Genomic DNA, 18,011 nt, shown 5'->3' with positions numbered 1-18,011 from the left:
ACTTTGGGATATGTTATGAAAATCAGTATTCCAGGTCAAAAAGAGCTATTCAGACAATTACAATTAATCTTGAGACATCAAAAATATGGTTGTTGAAACTGTGTATTTCATATCACCTCAAATGAAGTTGTCATGGAAAACGAGCATTATCCTTCAGGAGTAGTTGGTGATGAGACACCCGACAATGAACGCAAAGAGAGCCAATATCATGCTGTGGATCCTCTGACTCTCACAGAAATTCTCAAGTTAAACATAAAATGTTATGAAATCAACTGTATTGCAAATGTACAAGTACACACAGTTCTGCAACTACTACATTTTCAACACAACACAACACAACTTCTATGGGCACAAATCACAGGGTAAGTTGCACAATGAGACATGTTTTAAAACTACCAACATACTAATATTTGCATTAACCAATTGACGGCTTATGTTCTTCAGAATAGGCTGAATGCGTTCAGCATGGTGAATGGCTACAAGTGGAGGACATGGAGGAGAAAATTTTAATCTATTCTCTGCTAGATCTGATTATCACCACGAAGATCAGATAAAATCAATGACAGCAGAATAAAGATTATAAGATGAACAACATAAAAGTAAAACAAGGGTAACTGAATGCAACCGAATGAAATCAGGTGATGCTGAGGGAATTAGATTAGGAAGTGAAACAGTAAAAGAAGTGGAAGAGTTTTACTATACAGGTAGCAAAATAAAAAGTTTATGGCCAAAGGAGAGGGAATATAAAATTAAAACGTAGACTCACTATCGCAAGAAAAAACATTTCTGAAAACAAAGTGTGTGTTAACAAAGAATAGATTTGGAGATTAGACGCCTTTTAGGAAGGCATTTGTCTCGAGTGTCCCTTTGTATGAAAGTGAAATGTGGATGATAAGCAATTCACACAAGATAAAATAAAAGCTTTTGAAATGTGGTGCCACAGAAGAGTGCTGAAAAAATATGAGTAGATAGAATAACTAATGAGGTGGGGTACAGAACCAAACTGGGAAAAAAATTAATTTACGACATAACTTAACTAAAGGAAGGGATCGGATGATAGGACACATTCTGTGACATCAAGGAATAGTCAATGAGGTAGCAGAGGAGAGTGTGAGGGGTAAAAATTGTAGATGGAGGAGACCTAGGCATGAATACAATCAACAGGTTCAAATGGACATAGGTGCAGTGGGTATTCAGAAATGAAGAGACTAGCATAGGACAGACTTGTGCTGCAATCTGAAACAAATCACTCTTTGGACTGAAGACTATGAAATTATTTACATTACTTATGATACTTAAACTGCTGTGTCAGACGTTTACTTAACATGTGTGTCCAAATTGGCAGTAATTACTTGCCCACCTCACTGTACACAGGCCTAATACTATATGGAAGTTGAGTGTAGGCAGCTTTGTGTAGTGTAGCCTTTCTATTTCAGTTCAAAGGTCTTCAGAAATTTCATGAAAATTGTTTCAGTTCACACGTCTTCAGAAATTTTACAAAAGTTATGACATCTGTAGGTCCACAAGCATTAACCTGTCATCAGGAATAGGTAACGCCCCAATTACTGCCACTGCCCCTCTCAGTATGGCCCATTTTTGTTCATAACTCACTGCAACTACAGTAGAAAAGGTAGTTTGTCACAATTATTAGTGCTCTTAAACAGGGTATTGGGTCACTGTCTGGCAGTCATAATGCTTTGCTGTTTTCTTGGTCTCCCAATCCATGGGCAACGTAGTGAAAGTAACTCTTATTCTGAATATTGCCAGTGATTGTACAATAGAAAAAATGGTTGTAAATTCTGTTATGGATTCATGTAATATAATACGTAAATCCGAAAACTTGGATTATATCACCCCACAACTGCTGCAGGTGTAGCAGCAGCAGCAGACACTTCAGGAAATGGCAGAACAGCAAAAGCAGCAATAATGATATTTCAGTCACTAGTGCTCCACTATCAGAAATAACTGCCACTGCTATCATAGTGGAACATCAACGCACCAACCATATCACCAGGGCCACATGCATTTTCAAAGAAAGAAAGAATAAATAAAAGGAAGACTACAGTGTAGTGTGCTGTTGACGATAATGTCATTAGAAATGGAGCACAAGCTTAGATGACAAACAGATCAGGAAGGAAACCGAGTGTGTCCTTTTCGAAGAAGACAACCTGGCATTCAGCTCTATGAACACGGACAAAGAGGGTAACTGTATGCTGCTGCTCCTGAATCTCATTCCAGGGCAACCACCATGCCTTTTCCCTAAATGCCTTCCTTTTCAGAATTCTGCCCAGCAAGGGATGATAGGCCAAAACATTAAATGACTGTCCTAAAATTTTTTAGTTCACAACAAAACTTTTATTATGCATTCTTTCTACCACAGGCAGAATTGAAAGTATTTACATTATTGCATCAGAAGCAGAATAAGCATTTTTGACAGAATAATGCCATGTCAGTGAATTAATTTTTCTTTTGAGCCAATAAATGTCCTCATGAGTCAATAAACTGCCGGTCACAGAAACATGTCCTTGCCAAGCAGTGTTACTTCAATTGTGCACAGCTATGCTAAACTGGTATGTACTAAGTTCTGCAGCTTGAAGGGGTGTTTATTAAGTTTATAGGCAGAAAAGATAAGTCACCAGATGAGTATCTAGAACTGCCAGTAAATGATGCCAAACAATAAGTAGTTGTCAATACAATTCTTGGGATATACCAATATCTGCAGCTTCCACAAGAATTCATGTGCCTGAACAATTTTTCATTGTTTCTTACAACAGATTACTCATCATATGTTCAGTTGTGCATTACAGGGGGCACAAGCAAAGACCACATGGAACATTTTCAACCTCTTTTTTCACATCTAGCAAGAAACCATGCTTTAGTGCAGCCTCTTGAATTCGCATTTTTTTTCAACTCCAAGTCAAATACTTGGACATATCCTAGACAACATTGGTATATGGCCAAAAACGACGCATCTCCCAACTATAAACAAAATGCCACAACATCATACATCTAAAGGAGCTACACCCATTTATGGGGGAGGTATTTAGGTTTCAATGAGCCAGATTACTGTCTCAGACATGCCATGAACGTAACATGCACTGCTGCTGGCACTGCTTTGATGTTGTCAGAAAATGCTGTTCTGTATTCGAAATCCTTAGAACTTGATGGCATAATACCAACTCAAAGCCCAATTCCAGAATATCAATCTCACGAGGAGGCTTACTGGTAGCCAATTTGGCCAGCTTGTCAGTGAGTTCATTCCTCAGGATCTCTAAATGAGCCGAGGTCCAGACAAAGACTACCAAGGTCCACACTGTTTGAGGGCAAAAAGGGAATCTTGGATAGCCAGGAACAAGGGATGGTGAGGGCAACACAGGTCAAGAGCTTGAAAACTACTCAAAGAGTTGCTACAGGTGAGGCAGGGCTCACCGGTGCAGGAAAGGTTATGCTCAAGAGCATGAAAGATGGCTACTAACTCCGCAGTGAAAACACTGCAGCCAACCGGCAAGGAGCAGAGTTCATTACAGCCTGCATGAATGCAAGCAAAGCCAGCATGACTGGCACCCATTGAGCCATCAGTATAGACTATTTCTGGATCCTGAAACATGCCAAGAACAGAGAAGAACTGGCTGCAGAGGGCTTCAGGATGAGCCGAGTCTTTTAGACCTTGTGATAGGTCAAGACAGAGCTGTGGATAGGGGATGCACCGCAGAGGTGTATGTGAGCTGGCCCTGAGAAGTGTTAGTAGAGGGGAAAGCTGGAGTTCAGAAAAAAAGTGACCATATGTGGACAGCAATAGTAACCCAAGACCTGGGCTGCCTTTGTGGGAGGTGGATCTCCATATCTAGAAAGCAGGGACAGTAATTTGGGTGCTCTGGAGAGCAGTGAACGCACAATGCATAAGTGATCAATTATTGTTGAAACACAATCTGAAAGGGTGGAACCCCTGCCTCCACTAGGAAGCTGAACACGGGGCTAGTCCAAAAGGTGCCGGTTGTACCCCACAATGCTATATCAGGTCCACCATCTGTAATGTCAAAGGTCATAGTGAACCACATGCAAGACTCCCACCATCTAGATGGGACTGTACTGTAGAGCTGCATCAGAGTAGTCATTCGTGCCCCAGTTGGTGTCGCTGAGGCATCGAAGAGCACAGAGGTGGGACCAACATTTCCACTTTAACTGACACAAGATGGGAAAACCATGTCAATCGGCCATGGGAATGGACTGTATGGCAATGACAGAATTGCATTATGCAGGTCTTCACAGCCAAAAAATTGAAACCATGAGTGAGAGCCCAAGGTTGCACTCGATGTATTGCTCCCTGCAGTCTGCATTCAGCAACTCCTATTGTGGTTGAACAAAAATAAATGCAAAAATGATCAGCATACAGAGAGGATGAGGAGGAGGAGGGGGGGGGGGGGGGGGACAACAAAGGATCCTCAACTACCACCAGACTATTGATAGCCACTAAAAAGATAGGGACCGTCAAAACGGAATCCTGCAGGACCCCATTCTTCTGTAGATGGGAGGTTCTCTGGGAGCACCAATCTATAACTGAGAAGTGTGATATGAAAGAAAGTTCCAGATGAAAATTGGGACTGTACCAAAGATGTCCCACTCATGTAAGGTGGTTAGGATGTGGTGGTGCCATGTAGTACTGTAAGCTTTATGCAGATCGAAAAAGACTGCAACAAGGTGTTGATGCCAGGCAAAATCCGTTCAAAGAGCAGACTCCAGATGGACTAAATTACACGCAGTCAAACGGCTTTGGAAAAAATCACCCTGGGCTGCATTCCTAGGATTCTAGGATAGAATACAGCCTTTGACTCACTATACATTCAAGTAATTTGCACAGGATATTGGTTAAACTAATTGGATGATAGCTGTCCATCTGAAGAGGTGATTTAAACAATTTCAGAACTGGAACAATGACACTTTCTCATAACCAGGAAGGGAATTCCCCCTTGCTCCAGAGACATTTAAAAAGGACAAATATATGACAATGGCTAGCCACCAATAAATGCTGAAGCATTTGATTGTGTACCTGGTCTGGTCCAGGAGTCATGTTGCAGCAGAGAGCAAGGACACTGGCATATTTCCACTTGTTAAATGGGGCATTATAAGGCTCCAGGCAGCGGGGATCGAAAGATAGAAGGAGTCATTTTAGATGGTGCTTGAGAAGATGGAACGTGGGTGAATAGTGGGCTTATGCTGAGGCCTGGGCTGGTGAGGATAATCTCATTCAGGGAAATTCCTGGGATACCTGTAGGACAGCAGCCAGAAATGCACATGATCTTTACCCAACCCTGCGAAGAGGGAGTATGTGTCCCTGTGGCAAGTGCCATATTGTTCCCAAAAAATCCATTTCTGGCATTTAAGAAAAAAGATAACAGGCCCGGGCACAAACCTGTTTGAAGGCCATGAGATGGTCAAGAGATGGATGCTGTTTATAATGTTGGATGGCACGAGGTTGGTTGGTTTGGGGAAGGAGACCAGACAGCATGGTCATCGGTCTCATCGGATTGGGGAAGGATTGGGAAGGAAGTCGGCCGTGCCCTTTCAGAGGAACCACCCCGGCATTTGCCTGGAGTGATTTAGGGAAATCACGGAAAACCTAAATCAGGATGGCCGGACGCAGGATTGAACCGTTGTCCTCCTCCCAGTGTCTAACCACCGCGCCACCCCGCTCGATTGATGGCACGAGGGTAGCCTTTACTAGGCACAGCAATTTTAGGCATCCACCAAGGGACAGTCTTCCATCAGGTTGAACCTGGGGAAGACAGATTCACCAAAGCAGATGCTGAAAGGATAGCATCGGTCAAAGTCTCTTCAGACTCATCAATGCTGTCATGTCATGGAGTGGTTGGGATGGCAGCCAAGGAAAAGCAATACCAACTCATATTAAAAAAGGCCAACTGGGAGGGCATCCAGGTGAGCGTTGCTGAAGGAAAGATAATTGGAAAATGTCACACAAATTGTCATGAACTCCCTAATGAACTGCAGGGAGGAATCCAGGGCTACAGATGGAAAGATCAATGACTGAGATAGTATTGTGCACCACACTAAATTGTGTCATGGCTCCAGTGTTGAGGAGGCAGAGATCAAGCCCTGCCAGCAGGTCTCCAAAAATTTTTCACTGGTCAGTGGCCGCAGTCCCATCCAACTGAGTTTTATGGTCATTAAAATCACAAGGTGAGGAAAGGGGAGGGGGGGGGGGGCAGGAGTTGCCTACAGAGGGCAAGAATAGCAGGAAGCATAGGAGGCTTGTGTGGGGGAAGATAAGGATTACGTATTGTTACCACAAAGTGATCCAAACGGCCACCACTTCCAGTGCAATACGAAGAGGAACTGACAGTTTCTGTGTGGACCAAGGTACAGACACCACTGGAGGCTCACAAAGGGTTGATTTGGTCCCAACAGTAGGCTTGGAAACCACGAAGAGTCAGCGAATGAGTACCCACAAAACAATATTCCTGCAATACAACACAAGCTACAGAGTGTAGAGAAAGAAGGGACCGCAATTCTGGAATGTGACAATTGTTAACATTACAGTTCCACTGGGAGTGAGTAGTAGAAGATACCAGATGGACACTGAATGGGCCAGAATTGGTCACTGTGCCAAGTCCATGTCCGTCACTGGTAAGGATGGAGTGACATCCATGACTTTGGGGGCGGGGGAGGGGGGGAGGACCTCATCCCAAGACTTATGGTTATGCATCTCCTCCTCCTCCTCCTCAGGACGAGAGGAGATGTAGTCGTGAAGAGAGCAAGTCACAGTAATATCAGGACCCAAAAGAGAATGAGCAGCATGGAGCCTCACAGAGCATGTGTCCCATGTCAGACTCAAAGTAACAGGCTTCTTGTTCTGGAGACACTGGGGAGGAGTAATCCTATAGGGAAGGGAGTCACATTCCTGGCAGGTGTCAGAGGAAAAGGTTTCTTCTCCAGCTGTGGAGAAAGAGTGGTTCCGTGAGGAGAGGGAGTGGCCACCACCAGGGAGGAGGAAGGGGAAGGGGTACAGGACAGAGGTAAAAAGGAAGTGGGAAAGAGATGACAGAAGCAGAGGTAACCGTTAAAGTTACAGGGTGGAGATGGTTGAGTTTCTGCCAGCCTCAGAGCAGGATAGACAGTTGAGAATATTGAATTCCTGAATCTTCCTTTCCTTTATATAGATTGGGCAGTCCAGCGAGTGAGGAGAATGTGGGCCTGAGCAGTTCACGTACTTGGGCGATGGGGTGCAAGGACTCCCCACATGATGAGAGTGGCCACAGTCCTCACAAATAGGATTTGCCTCACATCACGGAGATGTGATCGAAGAGACACTGGAAACAGCGCACGGGATGTGGGATATAGGGGCTTCACATCACTACAGTAAAAAATAATTTTGACTCCTCCCCCCACAAAAGCCAGAATGAAAGAACCAGTATCAACATGATTGTCCTTAGGACCTCTCTGGACTCACTGGACAAAACAAACACCACACTGTTTCAGGCTAATCCCGAGTTTCCCATCAGACTGAAGGAGGTAGTCCCTGTGGAAAACAATGGCCAGGGTCATATTTAAGCTGTGGTGAGGAGTAATGCTCACTGGGATGTCTCCTAAGCACTTGCAAACACAAAGGGAACCCAAATGACCAGCAGAAGAGGTTTTAATCAATAGGGAACCAGATCGCATCTTACTAAGTGAGCCCACTTCACCAAATTTATCTTTGATATGTTCAAGAAAAAGAATGGTTTGGTAGTGGCAAAAGTCTCCCCATCTGTCCTGGCACAAACCATGTTAACGGGGAAAGGGTTTTGCTCCAAGCTGGCAGGCCTGGGCGTCCTCCCAGGGAGTGGGCACAGAGGTGAAGGCCATGAAAGCAAAAGTAGGAGCAGAGAGAGAACCATTCCCGTCTGAAGATACGGCCATAGAAGAGCACCCACAAGTATGGAGTTTAGCACACTTCACAGGCTGAGCATCCACCCTGGTACTGGTATGACCCACTCCAATCAGGGGGGCTCACCCGGTGGGTGCCACCCAGCTGCAGTAAAGGCTGCCTGGCATGGCAGTAGTTGGCAGGAGTTCTGATGCCACAAAAATATGAGCAATCACACCTAGGCAAACATGAGGTGGTGACAGCTCTGGTACCAGAAGTGTGATCCCTGTGTTGTCAGGCATCTCAACCAGATGGGTACACAACGGGAAAGGGGGGGGGGGGGCGCAGGAGGAGTGGGAGAAGAGCTAGGATGGGAAGGGGTGGATATTGGGAAGGGTATGCAGCCCAAGAGAGAAGAAAGGCTGCAATAGCTTTGGGCCCTATGTGTACCACACTCATACCTGTGGGACCCCTGGTAGGTACATTATACACCATTCGTTTAACAAACATTGTCAATTCAGCACTAAGGTGCAGAGAAGCATCAAAAACTCAGCGGATAGTGCAAAATGTGAGAGATTAATTTCCATTCAACAGTTGCCACCCCACCCTATGTTTCTCAACAGCCCTTGATCTAAATTTTGTCATAATGGTGTGGGTGAAGTTTTGCATTTATAAACACAATGTGTGTAAGCCAAATGTATAAATCTCTTCAGCATTTCCATGTTTTGCTTAAGTAACAACACCTTTCCTGTAACTCAGGTGTTTTGTGTAGTTCTGCAGTTATCAAAATTATCCCAAATTTTTAGCTCACTCAACACTAGTGAATGATTTTGGAACTTTACAGTGAACTTTGTCACCAAATACCTTCTCAGTGTTTCAAAAATCCTATCAAGCCTCTTGAGACCCTTTCACACAGAATGGAGAAACATCTGAAAATGTCTTCACCTACATTTTGTCTCAACAAACTGGCTCTGTGATACCATACATGCCCTCTACTACCAACGGATTTATTAGCGAGTAAAGTGGTACAAATGAAGAAGGGTTAGACTGCTATTCTGGAAAAGAAAGGTACAAATCTTGAACAATCAATTGTTTTTTGTGTAGTTTCCTGAATACCATTCAAGTGACCACAGGAAGTTCCTTCAATATGGGCACAACTGACACTGCCTCTTCATTCTCCTCAAAACACTTGTCCAGCAGAGCTCCTGCATAGTCTCTAATGAATTCAATCAATGTTGTTGACAGTTAAAACTCTTGTTTAAAAGCAGTATCTTACCAATTAGGTTATTATTTTATGGTGTCTGACCTCACCAGCTGTCTTATTTGTTTGAATAGTAAATCATTTATAATCAGCCTGTGCCATTGGCAAGTAATGTTCGCAAAACAGCTTCATTTTTGTCTCAGGGGCCAAAATGAAATGAACTGTGAGTAATTATAGGCCAACTGTTGTAATACCGGTTAGATTGTGCATCAGTGAATGTTTCATCTACACAGCTAGTCATCACTTCAGCAAGTTGCTCTACATTAAGCCTGAAAGGCAATTCTGAAAGAATGGATGCATTAACAAAACTCCTAAAACGGCGGTAGGAGCGAGCAGATTGTTTTGGTATACAATAAATTTCTAGCTAGTTGAAATATAATGCCATATGTATCACTACTGTTACTGACTGAGATGGTCTTATTCTATTTAAATTTCCCATCTTCCCTTTTTTTATTCAAAATATCCCATCTCTCTTGTTTGTCATTCTTCCAAGTTCTATACTTCTCATCTTTATGTTTCTTATACTCTGTTCTATGTTCCAAAGCACAATTCTATGCCATGGGTTCTTATATTTGATGCTTTAAGTTGATCAGCACTCCTTCCATGTCATTTTTAACCTTCACAGTCCACTGTCTCATTCACTTTGCTTTCTCTCTCCTTTGTTGCTGTCCAACTAACTTATCTACCTGGAAATAAAAGATGACCCTACATGGTAAAACATACTATTGTAATAAGAGTGACAAATACACAGACTTTGTTGACATAATGTGAAGTTATTGCAATTTGTCACATAGGCTTATTAAAAGAGCTACAAAATGTTATTTGAACCTTTGTAAATTATGCTGTTTTAATTAGGTAAAAAACAGACAAAATGTTAGTTGTTCTTTCCAGAAGCATTATTTTACCCTAAGACGTCACATTATTTTAGCTGTCTCTCAACTCAAGTTTTATATACATGAGCAATGCGAGGATACAAGGTTCTCAAATACACCTTCATACATAACTTACTTTGATTTATTGTACTCAAATTCTATATGTAAGCAGTCTTCTATGCCAACTTCCATTTTTATGCTGTTGTTCATTTCTGGGTAGCAAGATAAGGTGTGAAGAACAATATCTATTTCCTTAATTATGTCAGAAAGCCTTCTCACAATAGTAACTCTCAAAAAATATCTGTAATAGAAATGATATTAACATTATGTCAGTGAACTATAGGAAAAAATCTGAATTTAGCCCCATGACATCAAAAAACTAAAGTACAAACAAATAAAAAATTGACATTATTAGCTTGTATAGAAGGTATTCATGATTCTGTCCACTTAGTAGAAAATCTTATTACTTTATGATCGTATTACATCACGAAATTTTGAGACATTTCATTAACTCTTTTGAAAATAAATACAAGAAATAACTTAAAATCATCTTACCGAAGTCGTACATTTGAACCAGTGTACGACTCTAAAGGCTTTTCAACGTTAAGGAACTCAAAAGCATAGGACATATTTTGCATAAGTTCACCAGGATGAGCTAGTTCTTTGACTAGAGATGTGAATTCATGATGATTGCCTCTGACATAATAGAGTTCAATCTTACCAATGAATTCTATTTTTATTCCTTGGTGTTCCAGCTTTGATCCATACTTTTTCAGGGTTACATTCACCTAAAAACAACAAAAGAATCTTGTGAGAATGTGTTAAATATACTGGGACATTTATACTCACTATTCACGACCTACAAATAAACAATAACTTATGCAAAATTTTATCTTCATATTGATGTAACTTCAATCTGTCTTCTTTCTTTGTTTCCTATTTTTACAGTGCTCCAGCTTCTCCCAAATTGTCTTTTCCTTTCTTCTGTCCATTTTGTGCCTGATTTCTTATACATGTATATAAATTGGTATTCACACATTTTTTTAAGGTAACAACAACCACTCTCTATGTTTGTGTTATGCTTTCTACTTTTAATTCTTGTTATCTTTTTTACTGTGGAATACCATAGTTCACAAGTCATTCACAGTTTCAAATGAAACTGGAATACAGTGTTCCAGAAACACAAATACACAACAGATTTTACAGCTGCTACTTGCTGTTGGTTACATACTCCACATTCAACAACACAAAGATTTAACTTCTGCTACTGATTATTTTGACAACAAAATATCCAACTTAATACCTTTCAAATAGCTCCAGAATTATTGTGGTCTTTACACATGTGTTATTGTAGTTGCAAACTCCCTAAATAGTCAAAGATCCTACATTTATGTAAACAGAATTTCTCACATCAAACACAAGGCTGAAGAAGTTTTCTGTCATTCTGCCTGTCATGTAATGACACCAGCAACAATCTGCAGGACCTACTTCCACCTTAAAAAAATAGGTGGTGACAAAGGGAGATTTGTGGGCAAGGCACTGAGGAAGAAGAGGAAGTTAGTATAATGTTGCAATGATGTCAAGGTCATTAAAAGCAGCTCTGGGTCTTTCAGAAGTGATACTAAACAAAAGAAAACCCTCAGTAGGACCTTAACAATTTTAGTGGTGGTTTGTCTGGACCCTGAAACTATCTTTGTTTTAGTTGCATAATGGAAAGAGCATAAGTAACAAAACACAATGTGCCAATGTGAGACTGGGCACTCAACAGGTACAAAAAAAAAAAAAAAAAAAAAAAAAAAAAAAAAAAAAAAAAAAAAAAAAAAAAAAAAAAAAAAAAAAAGCCTGAAACCTACCTATGCTTTCAGTGTTGCCCTCCACAGGTATCAAGCACAAAAAAAGACTATATTGTATATGCACACCAACTTGAGTGGGGTCAAGAAGTTGTTCCGATGAAGTGGAAGAGGGATCAAAAGAGCCAGGCAGAGGGAGGGAGCATAGGACGGTAGGGTAGCTGGAAGCTGACAGAGAGTTGTGTGTGGCCCACAATGACACACAGCCGTGGATTGGAAGGTTGAGCAAGTGTAGTAACCCACCAGTTACTACACCTACAGCCCACAGTGGTCTTAAGTCAGGGTACTACAGCAAGCACAGTGTGTGCTAATATTCAAATGATGTTCCCACAACTACCTGAGGCCGCCACCAGGGGCAGCATGGTCACCAACTCATCACCAGATTTGCTGCGTGCAAGCAGCACTACACCAGTGATATCTGATGAGGACAGCATCGCTATATGGGCTTGCAAGGGCCTCCGGACCCTCAGTTGTTAAATGTTTTCGAGACATGTAAACTACTTTAATTGTATTCTTGTTGATGTCACTCCATGACCCAATAAATCTTATCTTTTTTACAGCCATGTGTTTCCTTGAGTTCCTAGTTAGAGCACAAGTAGCAACATCAAGGGTCAAATTTTCATGTGTTATGGGTTTGGTGGTTTTGCCGATGTTCGGCTCTTCCATGGAGATTCTACTCCAGTCACTTGTGCAACACCAGCAGGCACACATGGCTGTGTTGTAATGGTTGTTGACTATGTTGATCCAGGCTCAGCTGCTGGATTTTTCACATGTGGCCATCCTCCTCCCCCTCCCCCACCCCCACCCCCCCCTCCAGCCCCCCATTTCCCGTGATGAATCCATGGAAGACTGGAACACTGACAAAAAGCAGCTTTGCCAACATTTTGTGACATTCTAGGTTGTTGATATGAAGGTTTATAAGACTCTTCTTGTCAGGGATACCCCCTCATATTTATCACTTACTGTGGCAGTTAGCTCCTCTGCAAGAACCAGCATTGCTTTCTTATGACAATATCTGTAGTTTGCTCTCCTCCTATCACTGCAAGTACATGCTTGTAGCAGCTGCACCATTGAATTCTATGAATGTCACAAACAGCTGCAGCAACTGTATTGAGCTTGGGCGTCCAAGCTCCACAGCCGCAGTCTTAAGTGTTGGTTCATCATGGATAAGACTCAGGAGTCTTATGTGCACACCATAGTCATAGAGGCAATTATTTGTTCGGCTCCAGATAACAAGGTGTGTTGGTGGCCCTTCAGTCTGAGAGCCCTATGTTACCATTTGTTTTGAATACCAAACAGTTGTTCAAGGTTTCCTGAATGGTGAGCTGCCAATTAGAGGTTTGGAGTGATGTCATCATTGTTGACAAGTGGTGGGCCTCTTGCCACAAATGTAAAAAAAGATGTCATATAGCAGTGGTATGGCCATCTCTACTGTCTATCCTCCTCTTCTTCCCCCACCCCAAGGAGTCATTGCCAAAATCAATGGATGTCTATATTCATACTGTTTCATTGTTATGTTCACTGTTCTGTTCACGGCTGTAAGCAGGCCAGACCAAACTTTTCATTGAAGTATGGGTGACAGATAAGCCATAAAGCCTACAAGTCGACACAGGGGCCACTGCCTCTCCCCTCAATTCACAGTAGTACACCTGGCAAGGGTCCCAACCATTGGCATGCACAAGAGTTGGTCGGTAAGCTAGCATAAACAGCAGATTCCAATTCATGGTCAACACAGTTTACAAGTCAGCTTTCCGTCCCATTACATACTTAGTGGTTAACAATGCGAGTACTAAAAATTTATTTGATCTAGATGTCTTTGCTACTTTTGGCTTTTCTACTCCAGATGCAGTGCATCTGGTGTCAAATCAAGTGCCTTATCATGAATTGGATTCCTTGTGTTCCGAGTTTTTGGATCTGTTTGCCCCAGAGTTAAGTTTTGCTTTTTCTGTGTGCAAACTAGCCACATCGAGCTCAGCAGCATGTTCAGCCACCGTGTGGCCAATTTTGCTCTCAGTCTTAGTTTAGTGGCGGCCATTCATTTGGGTGGACAGCTTCGTGGTGGTCGAATCCACATAAAAGTATGTGGTTACGTGATGTCACTCTGGGGTGATGCTGGGTAATGATGGAGATGCTCCTCTGCATCCAGTTTACAGGGATGATCATAGGATTAGGGGCACACATGTACAGCGACACACACTTTATTGGGGTTTGGACTACCTTCCTGCCAAGAAATGGGCAACTTCCTATCCAAAATCCTTCCCACCTCTCACAAAATGGTATTACATCACTTACCCAATCTACAAAATATCCCGGTTTGCCCACATGCCACATTTAAACATGACCCCTTACTAGACAGGACACACTCCTGTGGAAAACTCAGGTCAAAGACCTGGCCTATGTACCGACACAGTCTCATGTAGGCACACTACCAAATAGCAGTTCATCCAAATGAGTGGCCACTGCCAACTGTGGCAAATAGCAAAATTGACCATCTAGCTGGGGAACACACTGCTGAGTTAACCACGATTTCAGTGGTGGCTTCACAACCTCCGTCACTTGGATACCACCTCCTCCTCCTCTTCCTCAATCCCTCTAATATCAGTTTCTCCAAACTGCGAAGATGGAATTTGTCCTCATAACACATCCTTCAATTCCACAATCCTCCTGGCTTTAATTTCAGCTAGTCCTTGTCCGACAGCCACTTCCATCCCCTGCTCTACACTCCCCACTTCACTTGTTCTACACACACACACACACACACACACACACACACACACACACACACACCTCCGAAGTCTCCTTCTTCCTCTGTTCTATCTGCCCCTCCCAAACCATTCCTCTACATAATTATCATCCATACATGGCTCCCTCACTGGCACCAGGACGAGCTCATCTTTGTCACATTTCTATACTATCCACTCGCTGCCTCCTCTTCCCAGCTAACAGCTACCCTTCCCAGCCAACAGCTAACATACCGTCTGACTCTCCCAGCCGTCAGCCACATTTGTCTCCCACACTATGTCCTCCACCTCACCTCACCTCACCTTTCTCCTTTGCTCTTACCACTTGACAACACCTTACCCACTCAAGCTCCACTGCCAATATGATGTAGTTGGCCAGAACAGTGTAGCAAATGATAGTTTTTGTGTATTCTATTAGCTCTGAAGGACAAAGTCCAAAACCTTAGCTACATTTTCCATCTCATTAATGTGCAAACCAGCCACATGGTATCTCATATGTTGTTGCTTTTACTACTTCCATTACTTACATTCTCACCAGGACTTCCAATTATCATACTTGGATTAGATACGTTCATTCAAAACTTTCTATTTCTTCATTCAGAATATCCTAGATCTGATACCATTTAATAGTTTAGATGAGTTATGAAAGAAGCGCACATCACTTCTATTTCCCATTTAGTTAGGCTGTACAAGGAACTATCTGGTGCACCTAACATTAAAGCAGACAGTAGTACCTCAGTTATGTCATGCTAGGCCAGTACCATTTCTTCTCAATAACGATAATTTGCACCAGACAACTTATGAGGATTAAAATGGTGAGACACGGAATTGAAAAACTCCTCTTGTATGCAAATCGAATGTGTCACTTAATTTCATCCTGTTAGGTTGGTTAGCTGATTTGAGGGATGGGACCAAACAGCGAGGTCACCAGTCCCATCGGATTAGGGAAGGATGGAGAAGGAAGTTGGCAGTGCCTTTTCAAAGGAACCATCCTGACATTTGCCTGAAGCAATTTAGGGAAATCAAGGAAAACCTTAATCAGGATGGCCAGACGCGGATTTCAACCATCATCCTCCCAAATGAGAGTCCAGTGTGTTAATCATTGCACTACCTTGCTCAGTTTTCATTATGTTATTTGAAATATTATTCCAAAGATGAGAACACTCAATATCAACTGAAGAGATAGTCACAGTATTTAGTAGAGCATCTCAATACACAGATTTAATAATTGATATTGTTAACTTCTAAAGTATGGGAGCACGTCTGTACATACTGTCTGAAGGGCATCACGTTTCACTTATGGTGTATTCATTTGTTGAATCAAATCACAATTTCAACATTTCTGTCATTCTTCAGCACAATCAATTTGTGCCATTGCACAGACTAAATTTGTGTTAAAAATTATGTGAACTTCAACATACCACATCCCACTTCGCATATCCAATGGAAGCGACAATTGAATCTTCCAACACAATGAACATAATGGGTCTCATGAGCATTTGTATATCAATCCACATGTGAGCCACCACAACTGATCTAATGATGTGTGTTATATTGATATTTTTTAAGTTTACACTTTCTTCAGATTTGCAAAGTGGGACATGAGTATGCCACAGTTCCAGTCATTTATTAAATAAATTTATACAATGACGAATGTTGAAATTCGAACATCACTTAATAACAAAGGAAAGTCATAAGAGAAACAGCAAGTGCTTAAAACATAATAAAGACAGACAGAAACCATCACACAAAAAAGCTTTGAATCTACTTTTTCTACGAGTTTAATATGCTATATCTACATATACATCTGTATTTAAAAATAGAAAATGTCAAGATCTGTGCTCGCTGTGCATTGATGCAGAGAGAACTGATCATACTCAACAAATGTAAAAGGAATCAGAAAAATTTCTACATACTGCAGGCCTTGTGGTCAATATGTTTGTGTCACAAAAGATGAGGGATGAGAAGAACCCACCACAGTTCAATAACAATATTAGAAAGTTACTACAAAAATAAAGAAAGCTGAATGGCACAATCAAACAAAATCTCTGCTGCTGAAGAACAGCTGAACTACATTGAAAAGTGCGTAAGACAGCTACGTATGAAGCGTTCAATGAATTCAAAAGCAGTATGATCAGTTTCTACATATCAATTGCTGAAACGAAGTCATCTGTCTAAATGGCCACTGACCATGACACCATCCAAATGGAAGATGATAAAATGAAGCCTGAAATACTAAATTCTGTCTTCTGCAATTGCCTCACAAAAGATGACAATGCATTTCTTACTTTTGCCATCACACAGATGAAAAAAAGTGACCAATATAGAAATAACTTAACTGATAGTGAAAAGACCACTGGTCCTGATAGGGCAAAATTTTATATCAAATATGCAGAAGAACCAACTACTCTTCTTGGAACAGCTCACCATAGATCATCAATCACTAGAACAAAGTATGTCAGGGGACTGGAAAAAGGTGTATGTCATTCTTATGTACAAGAAGGTTATATGTCATTTCTATGTACAAGAAGGTTAGAAGGCAACATGTATCAAAATATAGACTTATCTCGCCAATGTCAACAAGTTACAGTTATTCTTTTTCATTTCCAGGATGGTAATTTTGTATTGAAGCCAAACTTATTTTTAGAAACTTCTTCACATAGCATACACCAAAAATGGATTATTCAAGTTATGGATCATCCACTAAAGAGGACACTGTGACTTACAGGTATAATTTTTCATAGTTTTTGGATTTTTTTGTGTACTTTTAATCTCTGAAATTGTGACATCTGCTTTTAATGGACTGAAACATTTAAATAATATGCTTGCAAAATGGTTACGAAAATTTATTAGAAAAAGCTTTACAAAAGTAAAACTATGCTGGTGACCATGTATTTCACGCAAAATTTATTTTGTCCAGAATTGCAGAAAGCTATTGTGCCCTCTTGCTATTCAAAGTTGGACCTTTAATTTGGTGTTTTAGCTTAGCACCCAAGGTTTCTGCCTCTAGGTGCCAATCACTGCTGATCAAAACATGGTAAATAGTCCACAGAATAATATCTGGTATGCTCCACTGGTTTCAGTTCATTTCTATGCTTTGCACGTACATACAGATGGGTATGCTTCATTTGAAGATTTGCCTCTCTTCTTTATAGTCTGTATTCATGTCATAATCCACAATACTGCAATATACTTGTTCAACAGAGGCATTCGCTCCAAGACTTCAGAAAGAAATATGTTCTTCCAAAATGTTATTGCTAGTAAGTATCTCAAAATCAGCTCATCAACATGATTATTTCATCTAAATCTTCCTCCTTGAGATAACCCACTGTCTGGAGGAGTTCATCATTGCTGTCAGCCACTGAAGGAAAACTGATGTGATTTTGAAGTTCTTCAATATCAGATATCACCACTTTACAGAATTTC

At 41.3% G+C, this 18,011-nt stretch overlaps 1 protein-coding gene across 1 annotated transcript in view; it reads right to left on the bottom strand.

Moving 5' to 3' along the window:
- Window positions 1–18,011, bottom strand: part of LOC126436882 (vacuolar protein sorting-associated protein 26B-like) — a 132,927-nt gene that overhangs the window by 26,332 nt on the left and 88,584 nt on the right. Inside the window, 2 exon segments of the mRNA XM_050090474.1 lie at window positions 10,131–10,295; window positions 10,550–10,782. Coding sequence (XP_049946431.1) covers window positions 10,131–10,295; window positions 10,550–10,782 — 398 coding nt within the window.

This window comes from Schistocerca serialis, unplaced genomic scaffold (assembly GCF_023864345.2).
Source record: "Schistocerca serialis cubense isolate TAMUIC-IGC-003099 unplaced genomic scaffold, iqSchSeri2.2 HiC_scaffold_1251, whole genome shotgun sequence".
Lineage (NCBI taxonomy): Eukaryota > Metazoa > Arthropoda > Insecta > Orthoptera > Acrididae > Schistocerca > Schistocerca serialis.
Note: the sequence above shows the minus strand (reverse complement) of the source record. Positions and strands in the feature narration are given on the sequence as shown.